The 16,523-nt window shown below is 43.4% G+C and overlaps 1 protein-coding gene across 2 annotated transcripts in view; it reads left to right on the top strand.

Moving 5' to 3' along the window:
• dgkb (diacylglycerol kinase, beta) overlaps positions 1-12,351 on the top strand; it is a 63,151-nt gene extending 50,800 nt beyond the window's left edge. For both annotated transcript variants that reach the window (XM_068735934.1, XM_068735933.1), the window contains 5 exons: positions 2,595-2,685; positions 3,898-4,093; positions 9,308-9,428; positions 9,809-9,869; positions 12,161-12,351. In XM_068735934.1, coding sequence (XP_068592035.1) covers positions 2,595-2,685; positions 3,898-4,093; positions 9,308-9,428; positions 9,809-9,869; positions 12,161-12,268 — 577 coding nt within the window. In that variant the 3' untranslated portion in view covers positions 12,269-12,351. The remainder of the gene's footprint in view (positions 1-2,594; positions 2,686-3,897; positions 4,094-9,307; positions 9,429-9,808; positions 9,870-12,160) is intronic.
• The last annotated feature ends 4,172 nt before the right edge of the window (positions 12,352-16,523 follow it).

Genomic DNA, 16,523 nt, shown 5'->3' with positions numbered 1-16,523 from the left:
AATCCTAACAAATGTCGAGCAGGTGAATGACGTAGCAGCTCGGAGACTGCAGTGTTTTTTCCACGAAGAAATATTTAAAAGTCATGCAGAAGCACCAGAGATGTTATCGTTCTGATTCCACACCTTGGAAAAAGCCGTGCGCCTACATTACCCACAATGCAACTCGACAACCTACAGTTCCATTGGAGATTCCTTAAAGCTTGCCAAATGTGTATCTCCAACACAAACTCCAGTTATGTGTTGCTTTCTTCTAGTTTCTCATTTCCTCTCTTCGCATTCATAAAGTGTAGCTGCATTTGGGATAATTGGACTTTTTTTTTTTAGCTCTAAAACTCAGCTTCAACACAGCAACAGCAACGAGTCTATGCACCCAGAACGTTCCTTGTGTTGAGTCTGGCTTCATTCTCCGACCACTCGTTTTGAATACGCTTTTCAAAGTGGCCACCTTCATTTGTTTGTTTGCAAAATTGCCCAGGCCTGTGTTCATGTGTTCTCTTGGGTTTGACTAGTGAGCTTACAGACTGATGAGGATGAGGATGAGGATGATGATGCTGCTGGGGAAGATGTAGGGGTGTGTTGTTGTGGAAAGCCTCTCAGCGTGGCCCTGTCGCCCTCCTGCCTCTTCCCACCTCCCTCTGCTCCCATCCCTCTTCTATTGACCATGTTGCACATTATAAATCAACTGTGAGTTGGGCTACCTTGCAAGTACCCTAATGAAAGCTCATTTATAAAGTGGCTAAATGGTCCTGACAAAAGTCCTAATGAGGAAATCAATAATTCAGTGATTGTTACTCTTCTTATACTAATACGTTCCTCTCGTAGCGCTTTGATTCCAGCTACGAGAAGGCCATTTTTTACTGTGTTCAGTTCTGCGTGTCAGCACTGTTGTAGGTTGGGGGGGGGGTTTTCCGTCCTTGAAGCTTTTTGATGAATTGCGTGTTGCTGTCTGTTGTTTCTTGGAAAGATTAAAAGGCTTTTGCGATCCGTGGGACGGCATGACTCTGGTTCAACGCTGCGATGCTGCTTCCCGTGACGCACATTGTGATTTTCGTGACAACCTCTTTTGCTCCTTCTCCCTCTTCTATATGTTCTGCTTTTAATCTCCTCCCTCCTCTACTTACCTACTATGAGTCCATAAGACCTTCTACTTTTTATTTTCTAATATATCTTGGCATTAGGGGGCCTCTGTTGGTGCCCTGCTAGCTAAGTTCCAAGCCTAGCTTAGCTTAGCCTAGCCCGATGCTAATGCAACCTCGCCAGCTTTGACAGCAGGCCTGTTAGCGATAGCGCTGGCATGGCCTCATCTGCAGATAATACAGAGTCATAGAAATAGAATAAGATTAGAACGGACAGTCTCCGGGGGATTTGACTAGGACAAAAGAAAATGGCGATTGTTGTGGTGACAACACACATCAGTAGAGCCCTAAAGTGTGGTCACAGCTCACCAGGAAGAGTAATACAACGCAGACATGAGTGATAAGAGGCAGAATGGTGGGTCAAAAGTAAGGAAGGTGCCTAATTAGCCATGTGCCTCACTTTGTATGTATTTTCGTAGCAATGGCCGTTTGGAATGGGATATTTTTGGGGATAAAGGACCGTCAGACTAATGGCCAACGTGACGAATAAAGTGCAAAATTCAATCCATAACTAGCCTCAATGGCCTGAACTTGTGCTGGTGACCAATTATCAATCTTTTTAATCTTTTCATTTTTAAAGCTAAATTGATGCATTGTGCTCATTCATGATTTTTAGAGAAATAATAACCTAAAGTTAAATCAGCTGCCCTCAAATATGTGTTGAATGTGTTATGTTCCTCCTTTAAGTCCACATGATTTTCTTTTCTATTTTTTTGGGGGGCACTGTAAGACGTCTTTCACCACGATTTAGCCTGAATTCAAAGACACACAGACCGTCGTTACACAACTAATAAGAAATAAAAAGCAACATAATACAACGGCCGCAACAAATAATCAATACGCCGATACAAAGAAAAAGACATTTTATTTGTGTAGTCAGGAGAATATAATGTACCATAGCAGCATGCGGACAGATGGTGACTCACCCCTGCGAGGTCATTGATCATCAGCCTTAGCGGTGGGAGTGTGTGTGCTGCAGGAAGCCCGGGGAGCAGCACCCCAGTCCTCCGTTAATTGCAGGGGCAGTTAGATTACCCTCTTACACCCCTCACTGGGCCCTAATGTTGGGCATGGGTACCCACTGGCGACCCCATGTGCTCCCTCAGATGCCTCCTTTAACCGGCTTTAGATTCATCATTATGCTTCAATATGTGATTAATGAGCCACATTATGCGTTCTTCGGAGATTAATGACTGTGTGGTTTTGGTCGGCGGTAAACATTCGAGGTGTATTTCCTCTGTAGTTTTCAGAGGATCCTCTCTTCAAGCGTGAATCAAACGCACCTTTACAGAGTGGTCTCTTTTTCACGAGCTCAGCATATAAGGGACTGGAGACAGAAGAGAAGAAGAGACGCTGCGACGGTACACGCTTCAGATTTTGATGTGGGGAAAACACTCCTCTGTGTTTCCTCTCTATTCTTGATCCCTCTGCAGTTCCTGTTGTCTTGTTTTCTTTCAGAACAAAGAACAAGCTGTGGTACTTTGAGTTTGGCACTTCGGAAACCTTTTCGGCCACGTGTAAGAAGCTCCACGACTTTCTGGAGGTTGAGGTAAATCAAACCACATATTTTTTTTTTCTGGTATTCTTTTAGCCCTATATGGAAAGGAAAAGGGAAAAGAAACTAAAGTCACAGCTTTAGAATCTTCAGAATCACACATTCTGTTATTAGCGTTGATAAAAACCGTATGCACATAAATGCAGCATACGTTCTCTGCTTGTTAAAACGCATTCTGGTCAGCCCTTGTTCCTTAAATGGCACACATTTGTACTAGTTTCAAATTCACCCAGACAGCGTGTTGATGTGTGAAGGCTATCTGTGCACCTCCCCACCCGCTTCTCACTGAACATCAGTTCAACATACAGGTAATTAGCCCTACACGACCCTGCTGTGTGTGATATTGAGTGATAATGAAGACGGTGTCTATACAATTCATCTTCCCCCTTCTCAGAGCTATCCGCAGAGTGCCGAGGTCGTCATTAATTAGTGCTCGATAAGTACCCGCAGTACTGGAGGAGGTAGGAAGATCCATACCAGTCTACTATTTAGAGTATTTCTGGCCTTTGTCAGCTTAATCAGATCAGATTGACAAGAGGAATGGTGGCATTAAACAAAGACTCGGGTCAAGGCCCCAAATAAAGGTTCAGGCTCAGGTTGAGATAGAAAGAGAGGACTAATCTAATCCTGAGTCTGTCTAACGCCTTCTAAGAGACAGATTCAGGTTTAGGCTCAGCCAGAGAGAGATATTCAGACTGAGACGGAGTAGGGCTCGATCGGAGATGCAGGGTCAGGATCAGACGGAGAAACAAGTAAATGTTCAGAAAGACAGATGTATGGTTTAGGCTCAGTCAGGAATACATATTTAGGCTCAGGCTTAAAGAGAAAAACAGATTTAGGTTCAGGTTCAAACTGGGTTAAACTGACATTTTACTCTGCAGACGTTTTTTTAATAAACATCTGCAGAGTAAAGTATTGTTCGTAGTTGCCCTTTCAGACAAGATGCACACAACAGCCGTTTGTCCATGTCAGATGCTTTCTCGCCTCGTGAAAAGTCTCTGTTTGGTTTAAGAGTTCTGGATGGAGGACATGACTCAAATATTCTGTAGTTACAGTTCATAATTTGGTCATAAACAACCAAGTCTATTTTCTACTTGAAGACTAGGTTGCATTTGAATAAGTGCTCTCATCCGACTTCAACCTTCATGCCTAATAAGTCACTTTGAATTTCTGGTTTTGCCTCTTCTTCTTTCTCCTTCCTAAAAGTGCGACGGCGTTACGTTGGACCTCAGCAGCATCTCCTTGGAAGGCATTGCCATTCTCAACATTCCCAGCATGCACGGCGGCTCCAACCTTTGGGGCGAGAGCAAGAAGAGGAGGGGTAACCGCAAGGGGGGCAAAAAGGGCCAAGACAAGAGGACACCAGTGCTCGACCCCAAGGAGCTCACGTTTGCAGTTCAAGGTAGCTTTGACAGCATAAGAATTAATACATTTATGACTGTTGTGGTTGTCTGTCGCTATTAATCCAGCTGTCACTGCAGAAAAAAAGCCAATTAGAGCATATAGCCATCCCAAAAAACCCAAAAGAGATGTAACGTAATGGAAAATACCATTACGAGTTGTTTTTGTTTGAAAAGTGTTCGTGTTTTAGCCACGCTAGCTGCATGGGTCTTGGGATGGCAATGTTGGCTTTTCACTTATTCAGTAAAATGTCTCAATACCTGCCATGAAATCAATTGAACATTCATGGTGCCCAGAGGATAAACGCTGATGACTTCTTAACTGAGCTAAAGCTAGACTCACCTCCATGGTAAACGTCACCAAGTTAGCATTGCCATGCTGACGTTAGCATTTAGCTCAAAGCCGCTAGTACGCTCGTAAACTCTTCGCCTTCTTTTAAACACAAAACCTTTTTTAAAGATGTGCGTTTAAAAGTCAGAAAGTTCAACACACAGGGAGGTAATTGGCACATCAGCACTTTCAAAGCCCTGCCTCTGCTGTAGACCACGGTTTGTTTGCGTTATTGGACGATAATACCGTACGTCAAATAGTGTAGGGAGGCTCTTTCGCCTGAAGCTCACACCAGACAGTCTGTGTCCTTGCTCCTATCAGACAGATCAAAGCCTAAACTTTGGACCAAACTTTTTCCAGAGTGCATGAATATTTCACCGACGACAAGGTGAATCACAGCTAGCAGGTTTTGTTTGCAAAGAAGAGGTACAATCATGTCACTGTTTGGAACTGTCACTTGTGTATTAATGGTTTGTGTAGGCTCCAGTGGACAGGCTCAGTTAATAGGAGCGGACTGAGTGTGGGGGCGGGGGGGGCCGGGTAGGGGGGGTGTTAGGCATTCCCCTGAATCCATTTACGTCAAAAGGAAGCCCGTCAATGGGAATATATGAATGAACAAAGCAGAATGAGTCAGCTGCTCTGTGATGAACTGTTGAAGAGCCACTTGAAGGGCATATTTTAAAAAAGGAAGAAATATCCAGAATCGTTGTAGAAGAAGTATTCCAATCCGTTATGTAAAGGTATTAAATATCACCATGCACAAAACAAGCAGTACACAAGCATTGACATTATATAGTCAAAAGGAGAAGAGTTTAATTTTGATTGGATAGCTTGCTATGGAATTCATGACAGGCGTTCATGGTCCCCAGAGGACTTATCCTGGTAACGTCGGCGCCCCTGGCTTTTCCTCCAGCCTTGGGGGGTCGATGCTCAACCGTAACCATTTATTTCCCATCATGTCTAACTCCTGTCCGCTCAGTTGATGAGTTTACGGTTTCACGGTGAGATGGTGTTTTTGTACTCGGGGATGAAGAGGTTAAAATCAGTGTCTGGTGTGAAACATAGCGACTCAGTGGGGATTTCCAGACATGGCTGCTAGTGATCCTTCACTGGTCAGAACATGTCTAGTGATCTAGTGTCTCCTGATGAGATTTCCTTTGGATTTCAGAAGCTGTTGCACCTTCAAAGTAAAGCTTGTTAGAATCTGTCAATATATGGATAATGAGTCCCTAATATACAGTAGCAGCATTTAATACCATTTAGTACCTGGTGAAAGAAAAGGTGTTCTGTGTTGCACACTACTGTTAATCACAGCAGGGCCGGTGAGGGAGTTTAAGAAAACTCTTATCAAACCAAAACAAAACAGACTATCTTTTTTACAGGTGCTGCTGCATGCTGGGATGCTTGTAACGTCCCACATGGGAGTGTTAGATGAAGGTGCGGTGTGGCCCAGACTGTGAGGGTGATAGTTGATCAATTCAAAGCTCAACCTTGCTACAATGAACACTCCATTAATCCCTGAATAAAAATCAATCAGCGTGAATTAAAAAAGAAAAAAGGGGGGGGGGGGGGGGGCAACCGTCTGAACCTGGAAAGGCACTTAGTGTGAGCGGGGAGTGTGTATTCGTGTGCCACTACATCTCTGTCTGTTTGTGCCTGTTTATTGATGTGTGTGTGTGTGTGTGTGTGTGTGTGTGTGAGTGGATGCCCTTGTGGAAGGTGCCCTCAAGGTGAGCCGCCTAACTTGTCAGATCAAGAGAACGACGTATTTAGAGGTAAACACAGGAGTGCATTAGCCCAGAGGGGGCACCGCCGAGCACGATGCACGGATCAAACTGTTGGCTGGGATTAGTTTGTGTCTGTTTGTGTGTGTGTGTGTGTGTGTGTGTGTGTGTGTGTGTGTGTGTGTGTGTGTGTGTGTGTGTGTGTGTGTGTGTGTGTGTGTGTGTGTGTGGATGGGTGGGTGGAGGGTGGCTGCAGGATAAAAAAAAAAAAACCTGACCTTTCGGGAGCTGTTAAATCGTCCCGCTGGTGACGCCAGGAGACAAGCCCCTCAGGTGGAAGGGAATGGCTGCGGAGTGAATTATTTAGAATGGGACTGAGGTTTTTGCTGGGGAAGGGGTGGAAGGGAGGGGGGGAGGAGGGGGGGTCCGTGCGTGGGTGGAGGGGCTGACGCTTGGGACTGATGCCCCACGACAAGCCCCACGAAGCTTTCGCTGGAGGATCGGCTCCTCCTCCTCCTCCTCCTCCTCCTCCTCCTCCTCCCCCTCCCCGTCCTCCACCGCCATTCCTCTTCAGTTTTACTTTCAGCTGATCGGCTGCTGGCCCTGCTCCCGTGTCACTGTTGCAGCTCGACAGTTAGTTGTTTGACAGCGACAAGGACGCCGTTCCTCATCCCCACACTCTTTGGCGATGGCTGCCCGAGATTAAAGCCACGCCGCTGCTTTTTGTGAATCTGCCCACATGGGCTCTCGCTCACACGACTCTCTCTTACGCCGCGTTGTCACCTCCAGTGCCTGTTTGTTTATCGCAGTCAAATATTGCCTTCAACACTTCACATACTGTTGATTGTAGGTTGGGTAAGGGGGGGGGGGTGTGGTGTTTCAGTTTATATTTGGCCTCAGGCTGCTTGTGTGTTAATATTTCATCATCCTTCTTGTGTAAACAGTGAGGTGACTCCGTTTCTCTCCCAGTCTGTCTCTAGGAAGTAAACATGATGGCTTTCTTCTAAATTTGGCAGAGTCCCCTTTTTGATTATCGTTCCAGGTTTCATTCGCACCTCTAATAAAAGAAATAATGGTCGGTGATTCAAAATGAAACGTCACCGATAAACCTGAATGTGTCTGTAATTTGTTGTGCTAAAATAAGAATTTTATATTTGGCGTCTCAGGTTTTGGTTAAAACAAGACATCTTAAAGGAATAGTTTTACATTTTTACAAACGGAGGTGTCGAAATAACAATTTGTTCTTTTACGGGGGTTTTGTGGACTACTAGTTCTTCCTTTTATGTTTCTTTTTTGAACGTTTTAGACATGTTTATTAGCAAGCTTTAAAGGTGTCGGTAGTCATATTTCCCCCCCCTTTGCTTCCAGTCTTTATGCTAAGCTAAGCTAACAGCTGTGTGGCTCCACACTACTAAGGACTTGAGATGAGATTGGCATCGATCGTCTCATCTAAATCTCAGCAAGAAAGCAGACTCACTTCCCAATGTTCAAAGTACTCCTTTAGACCAGCTTCAATGTAAAATACAGACTCCTATTGCTGGACTATAATAATGGCCACTTGTTCCATGAGATGACTTTCTGCATCTTTACCCAAAAGATGCAGGTCAAAACATGTGTTCCTGTGTTTTTATTGAACATCTGGTTGAACAGAGCCGCTCTTGGTCTCTATGGTCTTTCTTGGGAATACTGGATCCTTATAGCCCGGAGTAACACGGAATCCCTATCGCCATGGTCCATCACGCGTGTCAGCACGGGGCCCGTGTGAGCCGGTTGCGTTAACGTGAGAAGTCACAATGGGGGGGGGGGGGGGGCGGCGGCTTTAAAGCCCAGTGTCAGCGGGTCAACCTGCTGGGCATGTACACACACTCCTCCACTCCGACCCTGGAAAGCGCTGCACTTCACAGGATCGGGACGGACGCGTGTCCGTCACCACGGTGACAGCTGGACACCGCGGCTCGGCGGCGACAACAACACCTCACGACACAACAGCAACATTACCCACGACACTCCTTCAGGAAACCCACGCGGGCTCGAGATGAAAACGCGACGGAGACTAACTTCGCTCGCACGCACGCACCGAGCGGCTGAAAAATAAATAAATAAATGGGGGTCCTGGATTTCAATTAGTGTCTGTGTGCTCCCAGCAGCGAGGCTGCAGCTTCTTAATTTGTGGAGGGACGAGTCGATGGAGAGTCGGAGGCGGAGCGGGCCCCTGGAACAGATGGGCCCGGCGTGACACTGGGCTTCCAGCAGGGCCGAAATCAATGCTCATAACTGCAAAACAGAAGAGGAATTAATAATTATAATATCACAAGATTGCTCGGCATTGCCGGTGCAATCTTAATTAATAGCTGTTTTGCTTGTAGCTTGTTGTTCTTGTTGCCTTTTTTTTTTTTTTTTCCCTGTGAATGTTTCTGACGTGAGGAACATCACATCATGTTCTTTTTATTTGAACCTCACTTTCTTCATGCATTTTTCTTCATCCCTCTCTCCTCCTCTCCCTCACTGTGGACCTCTGTTTTCAGATAACGTCAACATCATTTATGAGCAAGAATGAGCATGAATGTTGTGTTTATTGAACCATCAATGGAACCATTTTAGCATATGTACCTGTATGAAACCCTGCAAAGCTACCGACATGATTTTACTTTCAAGGCACTATAACTAAACGTATCATTTGCTCATTTTTCTAGGGTGTAGATATTGACCCATTTGAGCCTGCAACGGACATGTGCAATGCCCCCGTGTGTGGAAGTGATCTCTGGGAAAATTCCAAAATCGGCCAAATCATTTGGCTGAAAATTGAGTGCTTATCATTCTACTTTGTTTGCAATTATATTTTTGGAAAAAGCAGTACTCCTATGTGCCCTAAATATAGTATGACAAGAGAATGGCTGTACCTCAGAAAGTACAAGGAGCACAATCAAGTATTTGGTATCTCTGAACCTAATATCAAGGAGTATAATGTCATGTAAAAGTACCAAAGTTGTACTGTTGGATACTTGCCCAAAGTTCGTCCTCACCAGATTTCAAGACGTTCGATCAATCAGAACAAATGTTTTTCTTCTATAGTTCTCGAAAGTTTTGCCTCCGTGACCGCTGCAGGTCTGGCTCGTCTGACTTCACGTTTATTCACAGATTCACTGTTCTTTGTGTCTCAGAGCTGTCTGACCAGCTGCTGGAGGTGGTGGGGCTGGAAGGAGCCATGGAGATGGGTCAGATCTACACCGGCCTGAAGAGCGCCGGGAGGCGCCTGGCACAGTGCTCCTCCGTCACCATCAGGTCAGCATTCAGCTGGACCACAACTCACTCATTCAGTCTTCGTTGGTCGTCTTTCTTGTTGGCGTCTTTGCTATAATTTGTTAGCATTAGGCTACTATCATCAATCCTTTGGCCTGGAGATGATAAAGTCCTACAAAAAAGTCTGTTTAATAATAATAATAAAGGGTATTTATATTGCACCTTTCATAGGTCAAAGTTATTTTTTAACAAAGTGAAGAAACAAGATCTCAACTGATTGTCTTACATATTTAGGCATTGAAATATTAGACGGTATTAGACCGTTAGACTAACATTAAGTTACCTCTTGCAACACTTTTAAGACTTTCGTTTTTCATTATTTTTCATAAAGTTTAACTGTAACATGTTTTCTTCACTGGCAGAACCAGTAAATCCCTCCCCATGCAGATCGATGGGGAGCCGTGGATGCAGACTCCCTGCACGGTAAGTCACTAAAGGTTTCCTGCATCTTTGACGACACCCATCTTCCATGTTGTGCGTCATCACAAGCGTGAGACTTGTAGCCCCATGTACTGTGGATGTGGGGGTGCACTGAGTGTACTTCACTACACCGCTGAAGCAAAAATACTATGTTTTCATCTGGTATTTATTCCATTAGAAGTAATTTGCAATAGCAGCAATATTGTGTCCACGGCTTTAATAGGTGAAGTTTACTGACCTCAGGTGACCTCAGCAGAAGACCAATCACCTGTGTGGCCTCCAGCAAGAACCTTTACAGACGTAACAATCACCGCAGAGTGTTTAATATACGTCTTGTTTCAGGAATTAAGCCTTGAAAACTATTTTGAGATGTTCCATAAAATACAGTTCCTATGTCTCACAAGATGTTGTGATGGTTTAAAGGCTTCATGTTAACTTACATCACTTTTATTCTATGGGGCAATGCACTATAATTGACTCGAGCGGATTCATAATAAGACAGATGCGATAAACTTGGCATCTAGCGCCGTATCTGCTCCTTCCATTTGTCCCACAGATCATTGCTTCGTGCGGTAATTCCTCAGAAACATTTTACGATGCGAGTCCTTCCTTCTCCTAATTTGCTTACCGTCTGCGTCTCGCGGTTTGCCCTCCGTCCAAGTTGTTCATTTTATTTTATTTTTTCCGAAAATGAAATTCCTCAGTTTGCGTTGATTAGGGTTGTGTTTTAGTTTTAATTACAACACCACTGCAGATGAAGTGCTGCTGAGATTTACATATGGATTGCTCAGACAAAGCTAAAGAAAAAAAAAAAAACACCTGCGTGACAAAACGAGTGGCCCGTTAAGTGCTCTTGTGTGTGCTGGCACAACTCCACGCTGCAAAGTTAGGATCTGACAATCCATAATTGTGCTTGCGATGATTTCCACGGCGAGTTATTCATACCGTTTGTCGGAGCTGAATTTGAATCAGTCGACCTGTTAAATCCATATAAAAACACCACAGTTCAAATGGGATGTTAACCCACTAATTATTAACAACATCGACTATGCAAATGCGTCCCGGCTCCTTTGGCGTGCATAACGTATTTAACACCATTCAACCATTTGCATTTCGAAGTGACATATGACATGTATCGCTGTCTCTTTGATAACTGGGTCTTAAGAACCTGCTTGCAAACTGAAATTCAGGTTTCAAAAACATTTAAAATATTAAATATAAAAGCCACTTAGTTTCCTTAGTTTGGCTGACTTTTGATGGCAAGAGGGAGAAGAATACATAGATAGTTTCTTGTAATTGTTTTTAATTTCGCATCGCTCTGTAACTGGGGCTCTTGATGTTGCATATTTAAAACGGAGCTCAGTTATCCTCCACATGTATTTCAGGTATTCTTTTAGAGCCTCATGTGACCAGTGTCTTCCCTAAAAAGGTTGTCATTTCTTTGTATTTTGTAATGCACATCAGAAACATCAAGCTCAATCACGTTTAATGATAGCAGAGAGCCAACAAAAGCTGGTAATTACTCCCGAGTCAGAGTGCAAGTACAATAAATGGCAGCTTTCCTTTGAAGTGAACGTGGTCCCTTTCAATGCAGATGGTAGCATTTCCTCTCCTCATTACTGCGTTTAGACTCTTAGTGGCAACAGTATAATGAACTACGCGCTTGATACGAAAAACCCTTGATGGTTGATATTTGTTGTTCCATTGATCTACAATTTCAACCTTCAACAGAAATGGCATCATTGCTGGGGAAACAGGATATTGTCTGCTTTTATACCCGTAAAGACCTACTTTATCATACTCCAGCATAATGTTTCCATTAATTCAGAGACGTGAACCCCAGGGATCCTCGAAGTTTGCCACATTAAGGACCGAACAGGCCCCATTTGACAAGACCGCATATGGACCCACTGTTGTGGATGCATGCCTGAATTACGTTCTGTGGGTAGATAGTAATGGATAAAACGAAAAAAACGTTCTTTCATTCACCTTTTTTGCCCGAATTTGGGCGCTTCCGCATTGTGTCCTTGTCTTACTGAAGTTGTAGAGCAGAATTATGATTACTTGGCTTTGCATCGCCACCTTATCATCCTTTACTTTCCCCAAAAAACAGTTTTTAAGCTTTTTCAGGTGAGAACGTAACCATTTAGATGCCCAAGTTAATCGAAGGGGCGAGCTAGCTAGCTAGCTAGCTAGCCACTACCACTAGCTCACTCACGTCCTCGCATATCTTTTGTACCGTGACGCAGCAACTTAACTTAATCTCATCTTCTGTCGCTTCTCTCCAACACCAGATTGAGATCGTCCACAAGAACCAGGCCCCCATGCTGATTGGACCGCCGCAATGCCGGAGCTTCTTCTCCTCCGTCATCAGGCGAACGCGCACCGAGGGCAAAGACTGACGGGTTCAAGACCTTTCGGAGTCTCCTCACAAGCCACCTGCGGGGGCAGCGGCCCACAAGTTGATCATCGCTCGGCCCTGTTAGTGAAGGGGGGGGGGGGGGGGGAGGGGGGGGGGTCTTTGATGCCTGTTGGCAGCCCACAGCAAAGTAGCAAGCTGTAGGTTCAGTGTGTATCGCCGGCAGCGTGGAGACGTCACTGAGAAGGCCTTGTTTAAAGCGGAATGAGGTGTGTTTAGGACCGGCGCTTCGACCTACGGTGTGTAGAGTAGTTTAGCTCCAAAAATACTGAAGAAGCTATTTCGGGAGGTCCAATTTTCCAATAGTCCGTTTTTATTTTTGCTGTTGTGATCTGTGCCACGTGGAGAAAAGAAAAAAAAAACAACACAAATGAATGTGTTTTTGTGATATGATGTATTTATTTATTTATTCATATTTTGCTGCTATTGATGTTTTTTTTAACAGTTGTTGTTTTGATTTTTTTTTGCATTTGCATACCCTATGATGCATGATGGACGGTGAAAGAGGTTGCTGCTGTTGAAGCTGACATATCTGGAGCTTTCAGCTGATCTTTAGTAAGTGTTTAGTGAGTTTGCTCAGCGTTTCTTCAGCGCTTCACTTCGCGAAACGGCTTCAAGTGGCGGAAAAGACAGAGAATCGCTTTTGCTTTCATTTTTTTAACGGTTCCTGCAAGTCATCCTTGTCATGTTTTTGATCTGCCGTGTTGCTGCTCCGTCGGTGGAAAGATTAGGAATGATTATTGATCTTCATGAAAAATGCATGACACTCTTTGTTTTTACGTCGCACGAGAGATTTTCCAGACAGTTTTACCGACTGTGTGCACACTTTCTGTCGCATGAGTGACCAAGATCTGTTTTGACACTTTTTTTTGTTGTTAATCTACGTCTTCAGTGCTGCTCGGTTTAACCATATCATTCTTTATAAGCTGGCTGCATTTTTATGAGATCCTGTGTTTTTTTTTTCTGAACAGGTACTCAGGTACTTTTAACAGCAGCAGAAAAAAAAACCCCGTCTAGTGTTCAATCCGACTGTATGTTGGTACAGTGACTGTATAGTTGGATATTCACAAGAGGCAGAGTGGTCATTGATTTGCTCCGATGTCTACGGTTGAGTGTTTACAGTCCGCTGCGCATAAAAGCGCGCATTGACCAATTAAGGTCTAAAAACAAAATGACTATTGACATATATATGTACAAGCTTGATTTAAACAAGGCATACTGATAATCAATCCCATCCAATAATTACAGTTTTCAGAGGCATTTTTACAGCCACTGCCGCGTGCACACGGCATCTATAAATGAATTAACGATGCCACTTTGGCAAATTTTCTTTCATTTAAAGTGTTTATTTCATAAAAAGTCTCCTCTATACGTTCATATAGCATTATGCTGGATGGTAATGGTAGTGATTCAGTACATTTCTGCATTTAAATATTTATATTCAGTTCCACCAAAGACACATTTTTGGGGGGATTTCTTAGTGACCTACCAGCGGGACACGCACACTTGGTAAATGTGTTGTTTTTAACTGAATTGCACTCCTTAGTCTCGAATGTTTCAGTCTTTTTAAAAAGTGCCACATACGCCAGAGGAGACGGATCTGACGAGTCTCCCATCTCTTTGCTTTTTAGGGTGCTGCGTTTGTACAGTGAGGTTGTATTTTTGTACACAGTATTTATTTATTTTTCCGCTTACTGCTTTCACTCTAGAACTCACACTACGTTGTTCTGCCTAAAAAGAAAAATTCTGCCTGCCAATGTTGACTGGGAAAAGTGATGATGAATATAATAATAATAATAATAATAATAATAATAATAAAAAAAAGCTTTTGTTGTTTGACGGAGTGTTGTGGTGTGTTTGTCCGCCCTAAGCTTACATAGTTGGCTGTGTACCGTTAGCGTGTTGGGTACGTCGGATAGCTTTCACGTTGTTAAAGCTGGGGTATGTAACTTTGGAGGATATCCAGAGCAAAACTACTCCGCATGAACGTGAGAGTTTGTTAGCGTTAGCTTGCTACTTAGCCCAGTTAGCCAACATTAACATTGATTCTCACTTGGTGTTACTTATGATATTCCAACGCGTTATTGGCAGCTCTAACATACTCAGTCCTGTGTTCACTCTGCATTATCACAAATCAGAGAAAGACAAAGCTACGGTAGTCCCCCCCCCCCCCCCCCCCCCCCAACTGTAGCTAACGAATTACCAAACGGTAGCTCACGACAGCTAATTCGATACAGCGTAGCCAACAGATTGTCTTTGTAGCTGTAGCTCATGATTTAGCTTTTTAACTGTAGCTGATGACAGCTAATTGACCCTTCACTAAGCCCCGCCCCCCCACTGCGTCCGCCCAGCTGTTAGGGCTATGTTACCATGGAGCCCGCGCTGTCAATAACTGCGCTCCATGAAGAAATGTTATCTGATTTTCATTAATCAGTTGTGATGATGGAAAATGACTAACCTCAGTACATTTCCCAGGGATTTCAATTACAAAACAGAGTCGCAGAACAACAAATGAAGTGTACTAATCATTTTTAATTTCGGACGAAGCAATTGTTAACAATGTTGACTATATTAGCGCCCACCTATACCACTGCTTCACCGGCTTTATCTTAAATAAGGTGCCGGAAGTATCAAAAAAGCTCAATAATAGGTATTCGCACACTTAAATCTATATGCAGAGAACACTTTATACTCTTTTTGGTTATTACAGTTTGTACCAAATGCGTACCAAAAAATAGAAAGATACTGATTTCTTAACAAAAAAACAAATTCAAGGAACATACTGTAGGGCCTTATTAGACTGAAGCACCAGCAGTCTCCTTAGACCAAAAGACATCTCTCTGTCCTACTGTGGAGTGGCACTTTGTTTACTGCGTGTCTCGGTGTCAGACGGGTGGACGCCTGCACTTGAACTGCGTTTCTTCGTCCTCGGAGGGTGGGGGGGGGGGGGGGGGTTTCAGCAGGAGTGACACAGTGTATCAGTTCACATCCACTTCACCTGCCTGGTAATGGAACCCTGTGTAGATCCAAGATGGCATCAGCGTGACCACTGCTGACTTCCGATATGTCCGTCTTTCAGTCAAGTGTTTAATGCAATGGTAAAGTTCCCTTTCGGGGGGGTTTATCCTAGATCTGTCCTGCACCGGTGCCACTACAGTTACAATACAAATCAAGCTTCTTCCTGGTTGTGATAGGAAACATTACTTTCCAATTTGCCCATTTACTTTCCTCCATTAGACTCAATAAACATTGTTTTATCTGTTTGTGACATGATAAGCTGCTTACATTTTAATAGAGAGATCAGGAGCCGGTGCCAATTCAGCTTGGAATATGATCAAAATACCACAGTACTTTACTTTGAAGAAGAAATCCCCTTCAGAACTTTATTGTGAAACAAAATATATGGTAGTTAGAAGCAGGGTGGGCAATCAGGCCAAGCTTTGTTACCTGCTGAACAGTGGAGACATTAAATAAAGTTTTTTTTATACCTGCTCACTATAAGATAACGTGTGATAAAGTGCAGACGTATCAAAATGTTGATAGTCACACTTTACATTATTATAATTTCTTAAAGCCACGAAAAAAAAGCCATTTTATTTATGGAGCCCAAGGTAACAAAGTGTCAATGAGCTTTAACTGTAACACAACAAATGACAGAACAACATTTTCATTTTAAGAGTTATTGACAGTTTCAAACCGGACAAACACACTCACCAGTGTTGGGAAATTTACTCAAGTACAGTATATAAGGACACATTTGAGGTACTTGTACATTTTTACGAGTATTTCTATTTACTTATACTTATACTCCACTAGATTTCATTACAAAATACAATATTGTAATTTTTGCTTCTACGTTTAGTTAAAAAATGTAGTCATTTTTCAGATTCACTTACTTTAGACTGCTGGTCTTGTGTTCACATGTTAATGCTTAATATTTAAAACTGTAATGTAAACCAGCAAGATAATCCTGCCTCTTTCAGTATTTTACTTTTCTGCATTCACAGTAACGTTGTGTGAATAACTGCATCATTGTAAACCAGCAAGCTACAGATAAACGGGCATGATGAGAACTTCCAGCACTACACCAGCTGTAGACTTTAGGTTCGGATATTTCCCTGCCTCTTATAGTCTTTGTTCCCTGCTATTCAGCGGCCATGTGTGTGTGTGTGTGTGTGTGTGTGTGTGTGTGTGTGTGTGTGTGTGTGTGTGTGTGTGTGTGTGTGTGTGTGTGTGTG

Source organism: Cebidichthys violaceus, unplaced genomic scaffold (genome assembly GCF_023349555.1).
Source record: "Cebidichthys violaceus isolate CVI_PGR_0920_01 unplaced genomic scaffold, fCebVio1.0.p SCAF_7, whole genome shotgun sequence".
Lineage (NCBI taxonomy): Eukaryota > Metazoa > Chordata > Actinopteri > Perciformes > Stichaeidae > Cebidichthys > Cebidichthys violaceus.
The sequence above is the reverse complement of the archived record's forward strand: the minus strand, read 5'-3'. Positions and strand labels throughout refer to the sequence as shown.